General features: G+C 38.5%; 3 protein-coding genes across 3 annotated transcripts; 2 read left to right on the top strand and 1 right to left on the bottom strand.

Annotated features, from left to right (window-relative positions):
• Positions 1-1,524: 1,524 nt before the first annotated feature.
• Positions 1,525-8,010, top strand: LOC148853353 (cytochrome b-c1 complex subunit Rieske-4, mitochondrial-like). Its single transcript, XM_088983677.1, has 2 exons — positions 1,525-1,810; positions 7,048-8,010. The coding sequence occupies exons 1-2, from the start codon at positions 1,636-1,638 to the stop codon at positions 7,689-7,691; spliced, it is 819 nt and encodes a 272-aa protein (XP_088839803.1). The 5' UTR covers positions 1,525-1,635; the 3' UTR covers positions 7,692-8,010.
• Positions 8,011-11,906: 3,896 nt separating this feature from the next.
• Positions 11,907-13,207, top strand: LOC148853352 (uncharacterized). The gene is made up of 2 exons (XM_088986740.1): positions 11,907-12,107; positions 12,308-13,207. Exons 1-2 carry the CDS (start codon positions 11,999-12,001, stop codon positions 13,096-13,098), a joined length of 900 nt encoding a protein of 299 aa, XP_088842866.1. The 5' UTR covers positions 11,907-11,998; the 3' UTR covers positions 13,099-13,207.
• A 1,175-nt stretch (positions 13,208-14,382) lies between these two features.
• On the bottom strand, positions 14,383-19,330 carry LOC148853351 (putative beta-1,4-xylosyltransferase IRX10). Its single transcript, XM_088983676.1, has 4 exons — positions 18,794-19,330; positions 16,739-17,127; positions 15,301-15,542; positions 14,383-15,141 (listed from the first exon to the last, which is right to left on the bottom strand). The coding sequence occupies exons 1-4, from the start codon at positions 18,903-18,905 to the stop codon at positions 14,628-14,630; spliced, it is 1,257 nt and encodes a 418-aa protein (XP_088839802.1). The 5' UTR covers positions 18,906-19,330; the 3' UTR covers positions 14,383-14,627.
• Between the last annotated feature and the right edge of the window lie 1,083 nt (positions 19,331-20,413).

Here is a 20,413-nt window from a genome sequence, read left to right as displayed (position 1 = left end):
ATGGGTGTAAGGGCCTTGAATGGTCATGATACTGCAGGGTCATTGGTCTCTTTGTTATATTTTTGACAATATTTTGTTTTAGGTTAAAATTTCAGCATATTTCCTTTTAAGTAGAAGCTTTATGAAGCTGCTCATAGAATAGCTCAGAATGCTAGGTTTTGTGTGTGGGGGGTGGGGGAGGATTTTGGGGGCTATCTATCTTCTTTCTAGCTAATGTAGTTTTATTTTGTCTATCAAGACCCCCCAAAAAAAGAAAGTAAAAGACTTGAATTTTCGTAACTTGACTTTAATATACTATGAGTTTATTTAAAATAAATTAATAATACTTTGTGATTATTTTATAAAAAAGAAAAGAAGAAAAAAGAGAAGACGGAGAGAATGAAAAGATTATTCTGATATAAATTCATTATAATATATATGTATGTATTCATCACTCACCGTGACAGTCAAAAACCATTGATATGACAAGTTAGATCAATTAAAACATCCTTCTTGCAAGAAATTGTGAGACCACTGAGTGGAGGATAGAATCCAAACTCTTAATCATTTCGGTGTAAGAAGTCCTGAATGGAGGATGGTTCAAGTAGGAGACCAGAATCACAAATGGCCTGTTTTGCATCTCTTTTCTCTTTCATGGAACCTCCATTATTCTTTATTTTCTCATGTGATTTCTAGCATTACAAGTTTACAAAGCGTTTGGTGCATGCACGATTCTGCTGAACTGACACGTGGCCTGATTAGCCACGTAGACAGAAGAAGTCTAGTCACGTATTGCCAAAATACCTTCTAACACCCTCCTAACATAATTTGACACTACACATTTTATAACCCCACAAAAAGTTGATCTAATCCAATCTCAAAAGGGGTAGGGTCTTATATTTAGCTATCTGAATGTGAGAATAACCTCACCCCACCAACCCAAAACTAGATTGGGTTGGGTTGGATTATGGGTCAACCTACTGACCCGATTGTTAAAGTCTAATTAGGACTTTTTGTGCATTGTTAGAAGTTTCTATTCTTTAATTTTTCTATTTAGTCTTTACTTTTTATTGTTTATTCTTTAAATTGTTAAATGTTCATTTTTTTTTATTTTATATTTGAAAATTTAATATTAATTCCTTTATTTTTGGCACTTTGATGAATCTTTTTTTATTTTTTAAATTAAATTTTTTTTGGGATGACTCAAATTGACCCATAGTTCAACCCTAACCCGAACATTTAGATTAAATTCTAACATTTGATAACCCAACCCAAAATCAACCCAAAGTATCTTAACGTAACCCGAACCCGACCCACACAACCCAATTGCCAGGTCTAAGTTGGGCGGTGTCAGATTATATACGAAGGGGGTTTAACACTAACGTGTTTTGTTGGCGGGAGGTCTCAACTCGGTTCAACCGGTTAATCAAATATACAGAAGCGATTTATCCACGTGTCGACAAATCGTCGGTCGCATATGCCACGCGTAACAAGTGCGTGTGGTGCTAGCCTTCCTCTTATGTTCATAGTCTAGTCTATTTTCTTTGTCTTCTTTCTTTCTCTTCTACGATTGCCGATTAGAGACAGGTGATATCTCTCACACTCTGTATTCCTAAGAAGAGAGATCCAAAGAAACCCTAGGAAGAGGCGGAGAAGATGTTGAGAGTTGCAGGAAGGAGACTATCTTCTCTGTATTGGAGACCGAACCAGACCGCCTCGCCCATACTTTCCAGGAACTTAATCAACGGAGATGTCGCGTCTGATGATTCCAAACCGATATTCTCTGCTAATGGATTCTCTTCCAGATCGATTTTTCGTGATCCAATCAGAGGTTAGGGTTTTCTCGCATTTCTTTTAGTTTCGTTGGGCTTTGTGGACTTAGGGTTTCCTTCTGTTTTCTTGGTGGATCTTTCTGAAAATTTTCGTTCGTTAAATTTTCTTGTTGGTTGCTGCAATTATTAAAACTTCATTAATTTTCAAAGAATTACTACGCCGATCTGTATTTTTCTTATGAAGATGGGAACATGGAAGCAAAGAAAACGCAGTTAGATGTGCCCGGCTCTTTATTTTAAACGCAGTTTGTTATAATTGTTTTTTTTAAGAAAGATTTTGTTGACCAAAAAGGGGAGGGATGTACACGAGAAGATGTACAAACACAAAGGCCTTGAAGACAAAAAAGGAGCAAGGCCGGCTTTTAGTATTTGGCATTGTATTAGCACTGTACAATGAATCCCTTCCCAAATTCCAACCCATATTTTGCTTTTATTAATAAATTTTGAAATAGAAACCTAGCTTTTCTGATATGATAATTTCATTTTTTTCCTGGTGCAAATTGAAATAGTTGGAAGGAATAAAGACTATTATTTCTTGACAGAAGTTTTGTAGAGCATCAAAATTTCAGTATAATGCATGATTTCGTATTTTATCAATCTTTGAATTTATCTCCAATGATATGGTTAGTCCAAATACCAAATGCACGCCTTTTGGTTGATGAACTCCGAAGCAAAGGGGATGGGGATGGCAGGCAGCGCTATTACTGTAATTCAATTTAAAGGAAACAACGTCAAATAATATCATGGATATAAATAAAGAAGATTTTTTAGGTGTTTGTAATGGGGGAAGGTCAGTTACTGAAATTCCCCAAGGATATAAGTTGTTGCTCGTTGTGTGCTTTTAATTCCTACCAGTTTATTTAGATAGTATTTCAAGGCATTTAATTGGTTATACCAGCGAGAATTTGATGTAGCCCCTAACAGCTGCAGAGAGAATAATGCTTTTATTGCTTTTTCTCTGAGGTTTTCAGCATGGTTTTGCCTTGTGTGATTCTTATTCATGGTCCTTGTATTTACTCCCTCCTTGCAGAATATGTGAAATTTAATCTTAGTTTACATTTGGATTTCCCTCCCAATTAGGCATGTTTTTCACGTCCACATAAATCACCACCTTAGAGTTTAATTTTGATTACCTTGCAAACAAATAAACAGAAAGATGAACAGGTATTTTTTTTTTTGTTTGGGATGTTGAATAGATGGAATGTGCTTTCATTTTCACGACCATATACTATGTAACTATTTTATACAATTTGTAGTCAACTAATCTCCCCTCTCTAGTATTGTATATCACTTCTTGATAGTTAATGTTGAAAACTAATTATTATGATAAAATGTATGAGAGAAGTGTTACAAGGTTCACACCAGGTCCTCTTGGCCAGTGATTTAGAAGGCACATGTAGGCGCTTAGGTGAGGTGCATTTTATGGTATGTGCCTCGCTAAGGTCCCAGGTACAACACTTTCAAAAGGCGTGCACCTGGTGCACCTTGCGCTTCATCCCAGGCGCATGACATGCGCCTTTTGTTCTTTTTTGAACCAAACTACTGGGTTTGGAGGCGGAGGCTACGCCCTTTCGCCCCCTGACCCCGACCAAGCCCCTCTAGGCAAGCACCAAAGCTTCGTGAACCCCCTTGACCATTAATATTATAAAATCATTTATTTTTGGTGTAAGGATTAAGAAATTAAGACCCTAACATGGATTTGCTTGGGTTTGCCTTGAGGGGCTTGGTACAAAGGCAACTTATAGAATCAGGAATGCAAGATGCTTTACATCACATTAGCTATTTGAAGTAATGCAAATGAGAGGAAAAAAGAGTTTGTGGGTTTTACATGCTTGAAAATGTTTATGTTTGATTTTATTTTTGAATTTTCCTTTTAATGCACTTTGAGTGTTATGTTTATGTATTTTAATTTTAGATAATAGGTTTTATAAAATATTTATTTAAAATTTTTATTAATATTATGCTTAATATTTTTTTTTTGGATTTTCTGACTTTTTTTTTTGGCATTTTTGCACCTTGCTTCAAAAAGGCATGCACCTTGCCTTGCGCCTTGGGCGCAAATTGCCCCTTTCGCTTTTTTTGTACCTCGTGCATTTAAACACTGCTCTTGGTTCATGGTCAAGGATTATTTTGTGGGATGCACCTTGTTTGAACCTAGGTGTGCCTTATCTGGCCTATTGCTTTGGTCATGAGTTAGGGAACATGAAGAGGAACATAAGAGGATCTTTGGTAGGGAAAAGAATCTCAGCATGCAAATGGCATAATGCGATTATAAAAAGCAACGTAGCAAAACAAGATAGGAACATGAAGAGGATCTTTGTTTCCTTGTTGCATCCTTTTGCAATTCCCTATGCTAAACCAAACGTCCCTGTCCCTCCCCTTGCAAGTGAGTCAGCTATACCATTTTGTCATGGGGCTGGTCGTTGGGGTCCCGTGCGGCACCCGAATGTGTCGAGTAAGCCTGATTGACAAGCAACAACACAAGAAAAGGCAATAAGATGGCACACGAATTAGTCAAAAGACACTTTGTATTGCATGAAATGGTGACAAGTACAAGCACACAAGTTTGTGTTGAGGGGATCTCGTGCTTAACCTTTACACGATATTGGAACCACTCAACTACCTACCTCCCTTCAAAGAGTAGCTTAAGCTTTTGGAGGAGTGATAGAAGGATACATCATAATTGTGAAAAATCATACTAGTAATTATAATAATGCCATTGGCATTCCCTCATACAAAATACATGTATTGCCCCACCCAAGACATAGACAATGACAAGCGGTTGGTATTCTGCGGGCACGGTGGATGGCACTTGATGGTGCAGTGAAGTGTTCACTTGTGACAATTTGCTAACTGCTGATCAAGGGATCCACCTGAAGTATATATTCAACCTAGGAAGTATTCACCCTTTAATGAAGAGCCTTAGGGGCTATGGACCCAAATTACAGACATCCAACCAATTAGAATATGGCAAGTACCTCATGGGGCCTGTTTTAATACATGTAGAATCAAGAATGTCTTTGTCAAGTCCTTGCATGCACTGATATGTACAACTGGGTCTTGTCTGATGTTCTATGCATTCCAGACTGCTAAGCCATTGAAGACATCCTGTTCAATTGGCATGCAACAAATGATTTTTTCCTATGTTTATAAATTATGATGCATAAATTGTCAGACTGTTGGGCATTGTGGCTAAAGCCCTTGGCAAATACCCAGGCATATTAGATGCCTCTCATCTAAGTGCCCAACTAGGTAGAGAGATTCCAGTGGAGTAATTTTCTAAGAATATTAGGTCAATATTTTATCTAATGGCCATGCGGATGATGTTATTTTGTTTTTTCTTCACAATTATTAGTTAATAAACAGCTGATTGTACTTCAGCTGTATTTTCTCTCTGCTTTATTCTTCATTTTTTTACTAGGGAGAGGGCAGGTAGGTGACTGTTTTTTAGAAACTAACAATGTAGGTTGTACTTTTTTTTTTTGAACAAACTAATAATGTAGGTTGTACATTATTGATTGCTTTTTGGCATAAAGTCTCGTTAGAAATTTTCCTTCAATGAATCAAAGTTGGTGTTTTTTGCAAGCAGATGATTAATAGTGACCCTTCAGATTTGCTAGTTGTTTTGTTTAGTGACCTTCCCTTAACAACCTAGGAATCTCATGTGTGGCAGATTTGCTAGTTGTTTGGAGCTCAAAAGTAGTCTGCATATTCATCTTTCCATTTTTTTTTCATCACAAAAGTTTTGGGTTAAAAGACCTTGGCATGTGTTTAAGGTAGGAAGAGAAGAAAATAAGATCACTAGTTTGAGTTAGAGGGAAACGATGCTCTATTTTGCTTGTAGAAATTATGAGAGAAGTGAAAAAAAAGACCTGTGAATCTGTGATGAATAGTTAAATACTGTGATGTGAAGGCTATTTAGTTCAAACCATCTTCTTGTAAATATACTTTTTTTTGAATACTTGCTTTTGCACTGCTATAGTTTTTTTAATATATATATCAATAACTTTTAAAACGAATATTAGTTATGAGGAGGATAAGTATAATTCCAAAGAAGGTTGAAATGGGTAGTTAGCCTCGGGCCCTTAGCTAACCACCACTAAGATTATTAATTACCCCTTCCCCTACCCCACAGGTACCATACCCCAAAATTTCTGCTCTCTTGCCACCCCCTGCTTTGGTGGCCCATCTGCTAGGCTGTTAGTAAGTCGTGGTACCCACTTAATACTTGTCTAATTCCTTCATCAGTTCTCAAACCACTCATAGCAATATGTCTATGCTTCCAAGAACCGTCTTGATCTCTTCCTAGTTGCTTTCTTGCAACTAGCAAGTCCTCTCTGCACTTCAACATCTCTACTTTGCTGGTTCTCATCTGCTAGGCTGTTAGTAGATCAAGGTACCAACTATTGCTTCCAGGAGCCCTCTTGATCTCTTCCTAGCCACCTTTTTACAACTTACAACCTGGTTAGTCCTCTAAAATTGTTGCATTTCTGCACTTTTTTGATTTTACCCATCTTAGAACCCTGCAAGACAGCATTCAGCTCTCTCTTTTGTTGAGTACCTGACCCCTATGCAACCTGAATATATAGCAAGTATGCTTCCTTCACTATTTCTGATCACACCTACTCCTGAAATCGTTAACATTGCCTAGACTGCACCTATGAAAGTTTAGGTTATAGTATGGGGAGGTGGTGGGCTCCATTCTGCAATTGAAATTGCTCTAATCAAAGAGCAGTGAACCACTGTTTTCCAATTTCTGGTAATGGCATCCAGTTGTGAAAGGTTCAAATAAGAAGTCCAAATCTTCACCCAATATACCACCTTATTTTAATGTTATCAATTCTTTAAATTGTTGGGCACTCCTTTCTTTCCAAACGCTTTACAACACTGCAACTTTTGTACATCACAAAAATTTTCCACTCTTTCTTGTAAGGGAGGTCTCAAAACAGGTTTGTCGAATCATTTGGAGGGGACCAACTATAACCAAACAAAGGTAAAAAAAAAGGCTTCCACATAGCAGACACAAGATTACAAGAGATTAGCAAGTGGGAAATGTTTTTAGCATTTGCTTTGCGCTAGAGGAGAATGACATCGAAAGGTTTTCTTGGTTGAGGTGGAAAGTATTTTCTTATTGCTATTCATGTTAACGCATGTTATTAATCAATTCTGGTACCAAGTGATGTAATGCAAATGGGAGGCCCTGTGTATTTTTTCTGATAGCTTGTTAATATGCCAGGTTTTGCTTCTGAGTCGCTTGCCTCGAGAAATGAATATGGGATCATTTCGGGCCTTCCTGCAACTGTTGCTGCTGTGAAGAGCCCAACTTCAAAAATTGTGTACGACGAGCACAACCATGAGCGTTTCCCTCCGGGTGATCCCAGCAAGCGGGCGTTTGCATACTTTGTGTTGACCGGTGGGAGGTTTGTCTATGCCTCATTGATCCGTCTCCTGGTTCTCAAGTTTGTGCTGAGTATGTCTGCGAGCAAAGATGTTCTTGCTCTTGCCTCCCTTGAGGTTGATCTCTCCAGCATTGAGCCAGGGACTACTGTGACTGTCAAGTGGCGTGGAAAGCCAGTCTTCATCAGGCGCAGGACTGAAGAAGACATAAAGCTGGCTAACAGTGTCGATGTGGGATCCTTGCGGGACCCACAAGAGGATGCTGCCAGGGTTAAGAATCCGGAATGGTTAGTTGTGGTCGGTGTCTGCACTCATCTAGGTTGCATCCCATTGCCAAATGCTGGGGACTTTGGCGGGTGGTTTTGCCCATGCCATGGATCCCACTATGATATCTCTGGCAGGATACGCAAGGGCCCAGCGCCATACAACTTGGAAGTCCCCTCTTACAGCTTCTTGGAGGGGAATAAGTTATTGATCGGCTAAGTTCCAGGAGTGAGTCATCATCAGATATTAATAGATTTTCAGAAAAAAATTCTAGGACTTTTTCTTTTTTTTTTTTTTTTTTTTGCAGATTCCAACTCCTTTCCTATTCTTGGTCCTGTTTAACGCATGCATCATGTATCTGATCTCTCTACTACCAGTGCTTGCTTGTCTGGTTTCGAATTCTCAATAATTTTTCTGGCCTTTCGATTTTTACTGGTGTTTTCGTGAGGCCAGCTATTCTTCAATAGTTATCTGGCAGGCAACTGCCACGAAAACAGATGGATCTTTTTTTTTTGGTTAAACACAGCTTATTCTTACAGTGTTCCTCTTTTAAATTCTAGCGTAGAGACTAGAGAGTACTTTGCCCAAAGTAATTGTTCCTTGATCCTGAAAATGGAACGTTGATTTCTGTCCAGTCAATCTGTAATAGGTTCGTCAGTTCGTGCTTTCGATCTATGACCAAAAAGCTGTGGCCCACCCGGCATGGTCGGGGTATCCCAGAGATAAAGTGATTCATCCAGCGCGATCCATGACCCATGCTAGGAATTTTTCTTTTTCATCATCCCATAAATTCATAAACATCTCTAGTTCAATAAGTTGCTTGTACTTTGCAAGATTTGAAAATTTAAATTTGGTAATAATTTTGAACCTTGATGCTGTGTTTGGTTTGAATTAGTAGGGAAAGGAAGGGAACGGTGGGGAAACCTTTACATAGCCAAAGAGAAATTCATGGGCAATTTTAAGTGGTTTACTATATTATGGTTTGAAGGAAGCAATAAAGCATTAGGAGTTCCTTTACACTTAAAAATTGTAAATATAGACATGATTAATGCTTTGAAAACTACATCCCGTTGCATCTATATTTCAGTTGAAATATGTGCATATTCTAACAATTAGGAATAGGGAAAATTGTTTAAAATTTACCATGACTTTTAAACACACCATGCATTTTCAAAATTTGAATAACCCCATTTTGATGTTAAATAGGCTAACGGATGTTGTTAGATTGCTTTTGTTCTGTTGAAAATGAAAAATAAAGCAAAACTTTGATAAAAAAACAACAAAAATGCATCTCAAATATTTCTGTCTAAAAAATTTATCCCTTTTAATTGCACAGCCTTTTGATTCAAATCAAACTATCTCACGCTCCACATCTAATTGCACAGCACAAGCATCATTTTATCCCTTTTAATTTTAAATGCAACAAGAACCGGGATCAATAAAAGATCGATGGTCAAAAAGAGGACATGTGGTTCCATAGGACCCAACGTCCACTTGTATCAGGTGTCAGTTAGAACAAAGGTGTATTGAATAAAAGCTAGGCTGACATAAAAATATATTTAATAAGGCTAACATTTCATTTAAGAGCAGTTTGGTCATAAAAATTGTATTTATGCTGACATGGACAACACCTGTCTATGAACACTAAGGCTATGTCAAACCTTGTATTGGTTTCCTTGTCTTTTCTTTTCTTTCCCTACCTTTTTCTTCAAACCATAAGGGTGCTCTAATGGGTGGTGAGTTTTGAAAAGTAAAATGTCATCAACATAAGTTTTTCTTGAAGATTTGAAAAATTCTGATGAATTTAAGAGAAATATTGAAAAATTATAGTGAGTTTTATGATATAAGTTCTCAGTTTGGTGTGAAATTTTCCAAAATATTGGCATATGGAATATGTGGCAGCATGTTTTGTACTATATTGATTGAAATTATTGTAAGTCTAGTAATTGCTTTGATGTATATTGTGGGACCCTTCTAAATGGGAAGTTTTGCGGGAAATTATTGCAGTTCTAGTAATCACCGCAAAAATAAATAGTAAGCAACCTAAAAGAAGGAACCGGGAGAGGGAAAGAAAGAAGAGTTAGAAGAGGAGCACCTCTGGGCTTTGGGCAGGCATCTTCTCTTCCGAAGATCCACTTTGTTCTGCTCTATTATCTCATGGTTTCTCTTGCTTGTATGTTAAAATCGTTCGAAGCCATGATTTCTCAGAAGCAAAATACCGTCCTTGTATTTTAAATTGATGAGAGATATTTTTAATGTACGGTAGGATACTCAAGTCAGAGTATTTGCACACGGTTTTGTTATCAGAAAATCCGGCCTGAATTGCCTGCATTGAGACGAATTCATTTAAAAACCATCGCGTGAAAAGAAGACGGGATTTGCTCTGAATTGGGATCTGCTCCTCATACCCGCCTCACAATCACATCCCACCTTGTGTTGGGAACATCTCCCATTAATAATAACATACAACCATTAGAAGATGTTCTCTATGTGTGACTGGTACATGGTATGAGGTCAGTGTGAGAATGAGGAACAATTCCAAACTCATTTGCTTCTCACAAAGCAAATGCTGTGAGTTTGGTATTTCCGATCAAGGTTTAAAATTTTATCATGTATCGGTCAATATGTATCGTATCAGAGCCTTCTCGATATGTCGGAGAGTGTTTCAGATCGGCAAGTGATTCAAAGGATAGACCGGCCTTTCTGAACCAGATTTGAAAAAAAATAAAAAACAGTACTGATACAGGCCGATACACCTTACCAACGTATCACCATGTATCAATATTTTGAACCTTGTTTCCAGTGAATGATAACATGTAGATGAATTGGGATCTGTTCCTCACAGAGTGTGCCTCACACCGATCTCACAGCCATATCCCACCCTGTATTGGAAATATCTCCCCATGAATAATAAATACAAGTACGAGAAATGTTCCCGATATGCGATCAAGACAGACTATGAGCAGCAAATCCAGACTCCATATAGTTACGGGAGATGCATCTGATGTGCGTGGCAAGTTCTGTGAGCTTAGCGTTAGAGTGCTATTGGAGGAGAAGAACCGGATACATAAAAAAGTAAGGTTCAGGGGCCGAATTAGGTCAGGTTTGACTCTTTGTTAACATAATAATAAATTTAGGCCCAAACTCAAGTCCAGTCCCATCATTGGGCCTACATTTTGAGCCAAGCCCGATTCTCCTATAAAGTCCAAAACCCAGTCTATAAATTGGGCAAAAAGATTTTTTTTTCTGCTTTTTATTTAATAAAAACTGATTTATTTATCTTAAATGACATACAAATCCAAAAATGTTAAAAGATATCATTATGACTTGATAAAAGAGAAGATAAACAAAGAAAAAATATATTATATTTTTTTACTATATAAAATATTATTAGACCTGGGCTTGGGCTCAGTCCAGGTTTTCTTTTTTCAGAGAAAGCTCAAATTCAGCCCAAAAAAGATTGAGCCCAGTGCTTTGGGCATAAGCCCGAGCTTACAGGCCTAAAATAAGGCTCAAGCCTAAGAAAGACCGGGCCAGGGTGGGCTGGCCCATCAGGCTACCTGCGCATAAACAGGTCTCGTCAGGATCTCTTCACACCAATGACCAGCCTCACAGAATGCTCCTCACATCAACTTTATAGACGTTGCACTTGCACATCAGAAGTATCTCTCGTATTTGTAGTCATTCATGAGGAGATTGGAAAACAAGTGTGGTGTGAAGAGTATTAAGGGCAAATCTGAATTTGCTTATTTACGAAAAAATAGTTCGAAAACATGTTTTGTATCTACACGTGTCAATTCATAAATATTTATATGTTAAAGATTTTATATTTTATATAAAATAATATGCATATAATATAATAAAAATATAATATTAAGTATATAATTTATCATATATAATATATAAAACAATATATAGTAATATAAAGATACTATATATTATATATAATATGTTATATTATATATTATATCTAATAATATAATATATTATATTATATCGTAACCTGGACCGAGCCAAGAAGGTGTGGACAGTCTTGCCTCCATCTCATCCAGCTCATTCGGTGTGGCCAAGAAGGGAAGAATGATAACCCCTAGCTATCTATCGGAGTGTAAAAATATATGGTAAGGGAGAACCTCTCTTTGTTCATAAAGTGGAAAGCATGCCAGTTCTGTTAAGGCAAAACCAACACAACCGAATCTTCAAGACTAACACCTATTAGTAGAGTGGAAGGAAAACAAGGAACCTATTATTACACTTTGCGCCACAAGAACACAAGTATGATTCAACCAAATATCCAATTACATCACAAACCCCAACACACCAAAAAGGAATACTTTTGCTTCAAACAAAGCCCAAAAAACCAATCTCCAATCCAATCAATGATGTTCCTCATCCTTCCCTGCCCGTCCGTGGCCGTGTATATATTAAGACCCTTTAGCAGCTTTCATTCTCATTCCAGGATTTCATATATAGTTGCTACATTAAGGACTCCAAACCAAAGAGAGAGAGATAATTAAGGACTCCAAATGGATACAAGGCCAAGAGATGTATCCAATCGTGTCTATGAATATTTCCAACCCTCGTCGGAATGGAAGGAGGAAGATGAAGCTAAATTTCTCTTGCTTCGTCTACCGGGTTCGTCTTTAATTTCTTATATTTTCCTGTCTTCAATTCATCCATGCATGTAGTTTTTATTGCAGGTACATTGGATTGGACTACTGGGTCAGGTTAAAACAACCGACCCGAATCAGCAATCAGCAGAAGAAAAACTATATATCATGCATGTTCATGATGGTCTCAGACTCGGTCTCATCTCTTGCTCATCATGCATGCAGGTTTTAAGAAGGAATATTTAAAGGCCCATTTTCCTGCACCTGGGGTCATACAGATCTCTGGAGAGCGGCATCTCAAGGACAACAAATGGAGTCGCTTCCAGCAGGAGTTTCAGATTCCCGAGAACTGTGACAGGAGTGGCATTCGAGCAAAATTGGGCGCCGATGTACTTACCGTGGTAATGCCAAAGACAATTACTCCAGCCCAACCACAACAACAGCAGCAGCAGCCTCAAGTTAAACCAACCTCAGGCTCAGAAGCACCTACAACTCAACAGCCCGGAACCGGAAGCTTGCCTGCGCCTGACAAGCATCAGGAACCTGCGGTGGCTCCAAAACCCATGAGCCCGGAAAAGCACCCAAAACCAATCCAAGAAATGCCCAGTCGTCAGAAATCGACTACTGAGCCGAAACCTGACATTCGTCAAGAAGCTATTAGAGCTGACAAAGCTGATGATGATAAAAGAGTGAAGGAGAATGGAAGGCCAAGTGGTGATAAAGATGATGCAGCCCAAAAAGCTTTAGAAAAGAAGGAACAAAGTGATGGGTTTGGCGATGCTGCAGGGAAGATTTCTAAACAAGTAAAAGAAGCCAATATTGGTGGTGATAACGAAGCAAGAGCTAAGGACCGGTCAACTGAAAAGGTCACTGCTGCTTGTGCTGGTAATCAACTAATTGGACTGGATGAGTCTAGAAAACTGATTGTGAACATGGTTGCAGCTGCCCTGGTAGTGCTGGCCTCTGTGGTGTATTTAATCTATACATTTGGGCACTCAGGAAAACCTAACAACTAGTTCTTTATAATTCTATGTAACGAGAAACCGAAATGAAGACCTGTATGTTGGGATATTAACAACCATAATGAATTTAAGAAATTCGCTTCCTTAGATGGAACGCTACCAAGGAATGGCTCTTGATGTTGGAAAGTTTCCCTTGTACATTCTGGTATATTGCTTAAGCTCATTCAGTGCATGCAACACAGCATGATGTCATTTGGAATGAAAGAAACCAAACAACATAGTTTTGAATCTTTTGATACAGGTTCTGAGCTGCATGCATTCCAATAAGCCAATAACTACTAACAGAAAGACTGAATTGAAACACTTGACGAATCGCTTACCCACACAAACAAGAGGATCAAACAACTTTCTCAATTAATTTCACTTCACTTTATTATTTAAGGCTATAGAAATCAATCAAACTTCCTTTTAGCTTACAACCTCTTGAATAACTAACATATTAGTGACGAAGTTGTAAGTCTTAGAGTCCGTTTGGTTTATAGTTGGAATCGGAATCGAAATTCTCAGAAATCAGAATTGGAATCATCCATTCCCATAGTCTGTTTGGTTCAGAGTTCAAACAGGAATAGGAATAGGAATTAAAATGAATGAAATTTCATTCCCAATGGAGGGGCAGAAAATGGCCATTTCGTCAAATGGGGGAATGCCATTCTAACAGGAATGGGAATGAGATTCCGATTCCAAACCCCTATTCCCGCAAACGAAACAGGACCTTAAATCATTCAATTCAAGTATACCAAAGTCCCCATCGTACATCAATCCATTGACTGAAGGCACCCCAGCAATAGCAATAGCCACTAGAGTCTTCTCTATTAAATAGCGACTGGGCCCAAAAACCATCAAGCAAGAAACTTTTTAAGTGGCTTACCAAAACCTATAAAAAATCCACTTTTAACTCTCTCTCTCTCTCTCTCTCTTTATATATATATATATATATATAATCTTTTAGTTGTTAGGACTTGGGAGGTTTCCCACCTAACTGTACCTAACCTAATACATAAGACACATTGGGTTGTTTAACTTGTCGGGTGACGGGCTTATAGTTTATTTCCAGACCTTTTAAGGTAAAGTAGAATATATTTGCCTATTGGCCATAAACCAACGACCCAAACCAACCAAACCATGTCAACCGTGGTAAAATTGATTAGTGCTCAGAAGGCCCAGAACAACACTATCCGTTGAACTGAACCTCCACTTGTTTCAATTATTCTGCATTCCGACCCATCAGACTCCATAACAGAGTCAACTAATCCCCAGTTAGAACAGATGGGAAAAAGCTGAAAAAAATCCAAGATCATGGCATTCAGCTCAAATTATAACTGCCCAGTAAGGCCAAGTTACAGTGAATGCATCATTCATCTTCATCTGAAAAAGAAAAAGAACCTATAATGCAAGCATTTCTACAAAATAGAGATTTACAACTTAACATGAAGACTGACACCTTCATCACAAAATGATGCAAACACTTGGGTGCCAGAGTAAGCATACCGAGGATACATGTTCAACTCATGATGCCACTGGTGTCACCAAGGTTTTAAGTCTCCAACTGGGCCCGCAGTCCAGTTTAGGATTTTCTCCCCCGGCTTCAAGTAAATGCTCTTGTCACGTGGCAATTTTCGAGCAAGCCCATTCAGTATCTGATGGAAAGCATCTCCCGGCTGAGCTGGTTGTGGGAATAACATCGCCTGCTTCATTGAAGGATTAGCAAGCAATCTCTGCTTCCTCAGTATCACTTCTGGCGGTATTGAGGTGAGAATGGTATCCAACTTGGGGACATCCTTCTCTGCTACAAACACCCCAATTTCTTCCCATGGGATTGCATCCGCAAAGGGTAAAACAATGTCATCTGCTATGATAACAGGAATGCAGCCAAATATCACTCCTTCAACCAATCTAGGACTCCACGGGGCCCATCCCAGAGGGCACAAACAGAAAATAGCCCGTTGCATGTCTTCATAATAAGTTGTTGGGTGTTCTGTAGAGATGTCAAAGAGTGGATTGTTCTTAAAGTTCTCCCACACTGACGCTCTTGCACCTCTGTATAATTGAACAACAGAGTCATAAAGGTGTGTTTCGGTTAACAACTAAAATATGAGTTTCAGGGTTAAAACCATTTGCTAATGTCCAAAATGATTTAGATAATTCCAAACTTTCCTTGTAATTTGATTGAGTTCAGAAGGCTCACAAGGAATATACCTGGCATAATATCCACCTTCTGGGTCATTTCCCACATCATAAAACAAACCACGGAAGTACACAAATATAGACCGAGGAGTATCTGGAGGAATCAAGTGTGCTTGCATTTTCTGTGGAGGAGCATATGGAGGAATTGTAATTGAACCCTCATTTAAGCAAACATGATTCCGTTGTCCAAAAGTTTGAACCAATGTAGCACGTTGAAGCAAGGGAAGAATCCCTCGTTCAATAGCTTTCTCTTCCTGCAGAGATGGAAATGGATGGAACATAAGATACAGATTACACTAGGGAGAAACTGCTTGTTTGATTCTAACATTTCAGAGGCATATATCATTTCCCATTACAAAACAAACTGAAATGCTTGTTCTGCCAAGCAAATATTCTCGCACTCATTCCTTCGGCATGACTTTCTAAAAGCATTCAGATAAAGACAAAAATAGTTAATGAAGTCCAACAATTCCAATGAAATTTATAGAAGGGGATCAGATCCCAAGAATGAACAGAACATAACACATCAGAATCCCCCATCTCAGAATATTCTCCCAGACCTCGGCATTTTAGGTGGCGTTAGTGTACCCACTGCCATTATTCTTCCATCCTGAGGAAGATCCCATTCTTTCTCACGCTTTCTATACAATTAAAGTTTGTGGGTATGATATGTCAAATAAGACAATGTTTTATTATCAAGAAATCATTTCTAAACCAATTAATTCTGGGTGAAAACCAATCTGTACTTGTGCTACATGCAGGTAATGCTACCTAGACCCTTGGAAGAAACCTCTAAGGTATCCTCTATTGACAAATGACAAGAGACATGATATAGTTTGAGACCCATGTCATATATATGGCCATTGGTTTGCTAATGAACAAGTCTCAACAACTCAAGAAAATTCTACATTACAAGTTAGTTTGGGCCTTAAGGTTCCCAGATGATTAAAATTGAAAAGGTTGCCAATAGCATCCAGCAACTTCGATAATAATTTGCAGTTACAAAACTAGTTACGGATGTCAAACAACTTTTCTTTTTGAATAGTTACTGTTTTTTCTCAACGTTTTCAGTGTTTTAATATTAAAATGTTATGTCAATGTTTGATATAAAAACAAAATAATTAAGAGTATAGAAAGCATTATCAAGTTACATTAACTACCAAAAAAGCAAGAAAAAAGCTATCATTTTAACATTGGCTAAATTAAAAAGAACCATAACAACAACATATTGATGGTTGTAAGGATGTTCTAAGAGCAACGGCAGAAAATATACACATCTGCCCCAGTTTCCTATTTCCTTAAATTTTACGGGACCAACAACTGATGCTTGGCCATATCCATAATTTGATAAAAAGCTAGGCAGGTAGGAAAAATGAGTTATTGTTCTTCTAACATCTAGTTATTATTCTTTTGTATAGCAAAAACATAAAAGAGAAAGTGAGTTTATTACTTGATAGTGAAAGCACGCTCCAAAATCATGGGGAACGACGAAGAAGTGATCAGCACCTTCTGTCCGATTCCAGAAAGGCCAGTTTGAAGAGATAAGCTGGATTGCACTTCTCATCATTCGGGGAGATTTAAAGGGTAATGGAAGCCCATTAGGTGTAAGGTCACAAGTTGTATATACAGGGGTGTAGAACCAATCTGCTTCTTCAGGATTCAGTGTTCGAACTGGGCTTGATAATAAAAACCGATGCATGAAAATTTCAGCGGCAAACATATGTGTGAGGCATCTGGGATCTTTCTGCAGGATTTTTTTGTTGTATTTGCTTGGAAGCTCGTAAACAAAAACTTTTAACCTCCCCACAGGATCATCTTCCAAGACATCACCAGCGCTCCCTACAGTTGGTGAAAAAAACTTTAAGCACAGTCAAAGATCTCATACTTGGAATTTTCCCAAGAACCGAAACATTTGAGTGATTTCAAACTTCTTTTCTTGTTTTGGTGGAACAATTTTAAAGTATGCATGCACATGTATACAACAATATAAAGTTACCATCTTTTAAGAATGACATGAGCCCTCACACTTTAAGTTTGGATATTGGATGGAAAGAAAGATAAATAAGTTGACTCAGTCAACTCCCTACATGAAAAAATGAACAATCTTACCAGTGCTTGGACTCTTTTCTTATACAAGAGTAGTTCATGCCATATCAACTGAGACACAAGATATCAGTCCACTCAACCTGTAGTGTTGTATAAGCTTAAGCTAGTTAGAATTACCCGAGTCAGGATGAATAGGTAATGGCTTGCCACCAAGTCCAAATACCCAATAGTCATACTCTTTATATTTTCTTATTGCAAGTAAAATTTCCTCTTTGAACCAGCTACCACTGATTCTGATTGGACTTTAGTTGCTTATATTCTTCATGGTTGCAAATTCTATCTAATTGAATTGAAAGGCATCTTAAAGAGTTGCGAGTTATAAGAGATGATGGTGTCTCCAGACTTGCAACCTTTTACGGCTGTCAAGTCAGAAATTGGTAAACTAGACTTCGATGGAATGCATATTCTGATGTGTCTATGCCAATTATCATCATAATGAGATCTCTTATGTACTTAAATATTTCTTTTCAGCATTTATGTTGAAGCCTTGAAGGGGAGAGAGGCAGATCGACTTTTTTTCTTTATTTCTTTTGGCCATTTTCTCTTCCTGCATCTAGAGACTGTATAATGCATCCTTCTCTCTCAAAAAACACAAGTATGTAAAATTTTCTGTTTCTTGAATGTCAGATTGGATCCTGACAATCTCAAGTTCATCTTCCAGTATAGACGCACCCCCTCCAGCCAAAGGCCAATGAGTTGCCAATTTCTGAACCATAAGAATCACATCTGTACACCATGAATTTGAGGATCATTCTGAATCATGGCTTTTAATTGATTAAAGCAACCAAAACATGTGCACCTAAAAATGTAGTCACCAACCAATTCCAAACAATAGTAATAAATCAGGACCAATCTAAATAATCCGAACAGGGCTTTTTTCCCGGCCCACAGTACCACTTCTTTGGAAATAAAACCAAATCCCCGGAGCCAACATCCCTAGATTTCAATTACATACAAAACAAAGTAGGAATTCTAAAAAAAGACTCAAAATTCAAGCAATATATAGAATTAAAAGCGAGGACCATATCTCAATTCAAGTTTCGTCAAAACAAATCTTCAATTTCTCTCCACTACTACTTCAGCATAGAAGAGAACTTAGATATAGCCCATACGGGTCAAACTCCCACACTTCGACTGCTACAAGAACCAAAGAGATATAATAAGTTACTAGAAAGAAGAGAAGAGAAATCCAAGTTCTACCCTCTTTTTCGACAATTTGCAACTAATGCAAAACAAGAACTGGCCTCAAGCAAGATTAACAAAGGCAGAAATCCGATAAGCAAAAGAAAATAGGAAAAATACAAAATGACGGGTATGGAAAAGGCAACCGGTGGAATGGAAACCTGCAGCCTCATGTTCCAAATAAGATGAACAATGAAGACATATCAGAGAAACTTACCTGCAATTCTCTCCGTCTGATGACTTTGGTCAAGCTCCTCAGCACCAATCCTCAAAACAAAAGCGGTAGCAAGAACTGCAACGACAACAAAAACCCAGATGGGAACCTTCATTTTTCCACCCTTCCTTGAAAACCGGTGTTTGATCAGAGAAAATCAACACTGGAAAAGAAAAATATTGAGATGCGTCTTCGTGGTTTCCTCTAGAGAGAACGAAAGAATGAGGAAGCTTTATTTATGGGAAAAGATTGTTGGAACGTCGCATGAAGAGTAGTTGAGAGTTTTCTTAGTGTTCGGGTTTTGAAAAAGGAATATAGTTCATGGTAAATAGAAGTTGAAGCAAGCAGGTAAGGATTTACATAAAAATGCTGCCCAGAGGACCAGAGGTATTTGCTTCAAGAAACAGAGAAGAAAGGAAGATGTATGAACATCGACGCGGGTATCTGAAAGCTCTATTTTGTTTCACGAAGTTTGATGAGAAGTCGATCTCACAGCCGAAGAAGACAAGCTGCTTAGAAACTGACCTTTAAGTCCTCACTACCTTATTCCTTTATTTTATTTTGTTTTTTAAGAAGAAAAAAAACGGTGAAATTACTCTGTCACCGGTATTTCGGAATTTATTCACAAATCAGCACTTAGCCGAATCGGGATTTGCTACTTACAGAACCCACGTCACACCGACCTTACAAGAATGAGACCGGATCTGCTCCTCACAACGCATTCATAAGGACCACACAGCTTCATCCCACAATGTTAGTTCGCACCCGCCCCCACAGACTTGCTCCCAAAACGTCCCACGGACTCACAACGCGCCGCGTGTCCTTTCACACGCGAATGCCTCTATCTCGTGCGGAGCTAATAGGACGGCAGTTGGTTCATCCCGTTAGATCCTACTTCGCCCAAAATGGATCATCTCTCACTTTTCGCTCTCGAATCTCAGCCTCACTTGAACCCTCGACCTGGAGTGTGCTCTCTAAAACCCGCCGGAGCTTGCCATCTTCGAGTTCCCTTGGTCGACGCCGATGATCATTCCGGCAGCTTTATTTAGTGAAGGTAAATTTCTCTCTTTATTCTCAGTTATTCCGTTCTCAAATCTGTTTTTTCTCATTTTTCTAACTCAAAGATGGCTGCACATCTGCAACTCTGCAAGAACGTTAGTCCAAACATTCTGAGGATTAAAAAGTGTCGAGGGTTCGAGTGAAGCTGAGATTCGAGAGTGAGAGATGACCTATTCACGTGTGGGAGGACACGCGGCGCGTTGTGAGTCCGTGGGACGTTTTTTTTTTTTTGGGGGGGGGGGGGGCGGATGAGTGTATTATTCATGGAGAGATGCTCCGAATACATGGTGGGATGGGATTGTGGGGTGCGATTTGTGAGAGCATATATGGAGACTCACATTACAACTCATCCCACCATTGGGAACATCTACCATGAATAACAGCATAAATGCGAGAGATGTTTTTGATGTGTGTTTGGAACGCGTTGTGAGGAATGCTATCGAGACTCACATTTATTCTTTCCCTTTTATTCACATATATTGGAAATATCTTTTATATTTGTGTTTATTGTTCATAGGAGATGTTCTAAATGCAGAGCAGTAGGATGTGGCTGTGAGGTTGGTG

This window comes from Nelumbo lutea, chromosome 4 (assembly GCF_056320005.1).
Source record: "Nelumbo lutea isolate HS-2025 chromosome 4, American lotus-T2T, whole genome shotgun sequence".
NCBI lineage: Eukaryota > Viridiplantae > Streptophyta > Magnoliopsida > Proteales > Nelumbonaceae > Nelumbo > Nelumbo lutea.
The sequence above is the reverse complement of the archived record's forward strand: the minus strand, read 5'-3'. Positions and strand labels throughout refer to the sequence as shown.

What these genes read in the sequence shown, in the direction of transcription:
- LOC148853351 (XM_088983676.1), bottom strand. Translation starts at nt 18,905, where the DNA reads ATGAAGGTTCCCATCTGGGTTTTTGTTGTCGTTGCAGTTCTTGCTACC. An exon ending in TCAGACGGAGAGAATTGCAG is followed by an intron (nt 17,128 to 18,793) that starts GTAAGTTTCTCT and finishes CACCAACTGTAG; the next exon opens with GGAGCGCTGGTGATGTCTTG. An exon ending in GAAGGTGGATATTATGCCAG is followed by an intron (nt 15,142 to 15,300) that starts GTATATTCCTTG and finishes TCAATTATACAG; the next exon opens with AGGTGCAAGAGCGTCAGTGT.
- LOC148853353 (XM_088983677.1), top strand. Translation starts at nt 1,636, where the DNA reads ATGTTGAGAGTTGCAGGAAGGAGACTATCTTCTCTGTATTGGAGACCG. An exon ending in TTTTCGTGATCCAATCAGAG is followed by an intron (nt 1,811 to 7,047) that starts GTTAGGGTTTTC and finishes TTAATATGCCAG; the next exon opens with GTTTTGCTTCTGAGTCGCTT.
- LOC148853352 (XM_088986740.1), top strand. Translation starts at nt 11,999, where the DNA reads ATGGATACAAGGCCAAGAGATGTATCCAATCGTGTCTATGAATATTTC. An exon ending in TCTCTTGCTTCGTCTACCGG is followed by an intron (nt 12,108 to 12,307) that starts GTTCGTCTTTAA and finishes TCATGCATGCAG; the next exon opens with GTTTTAAGAAGGAATATTTA.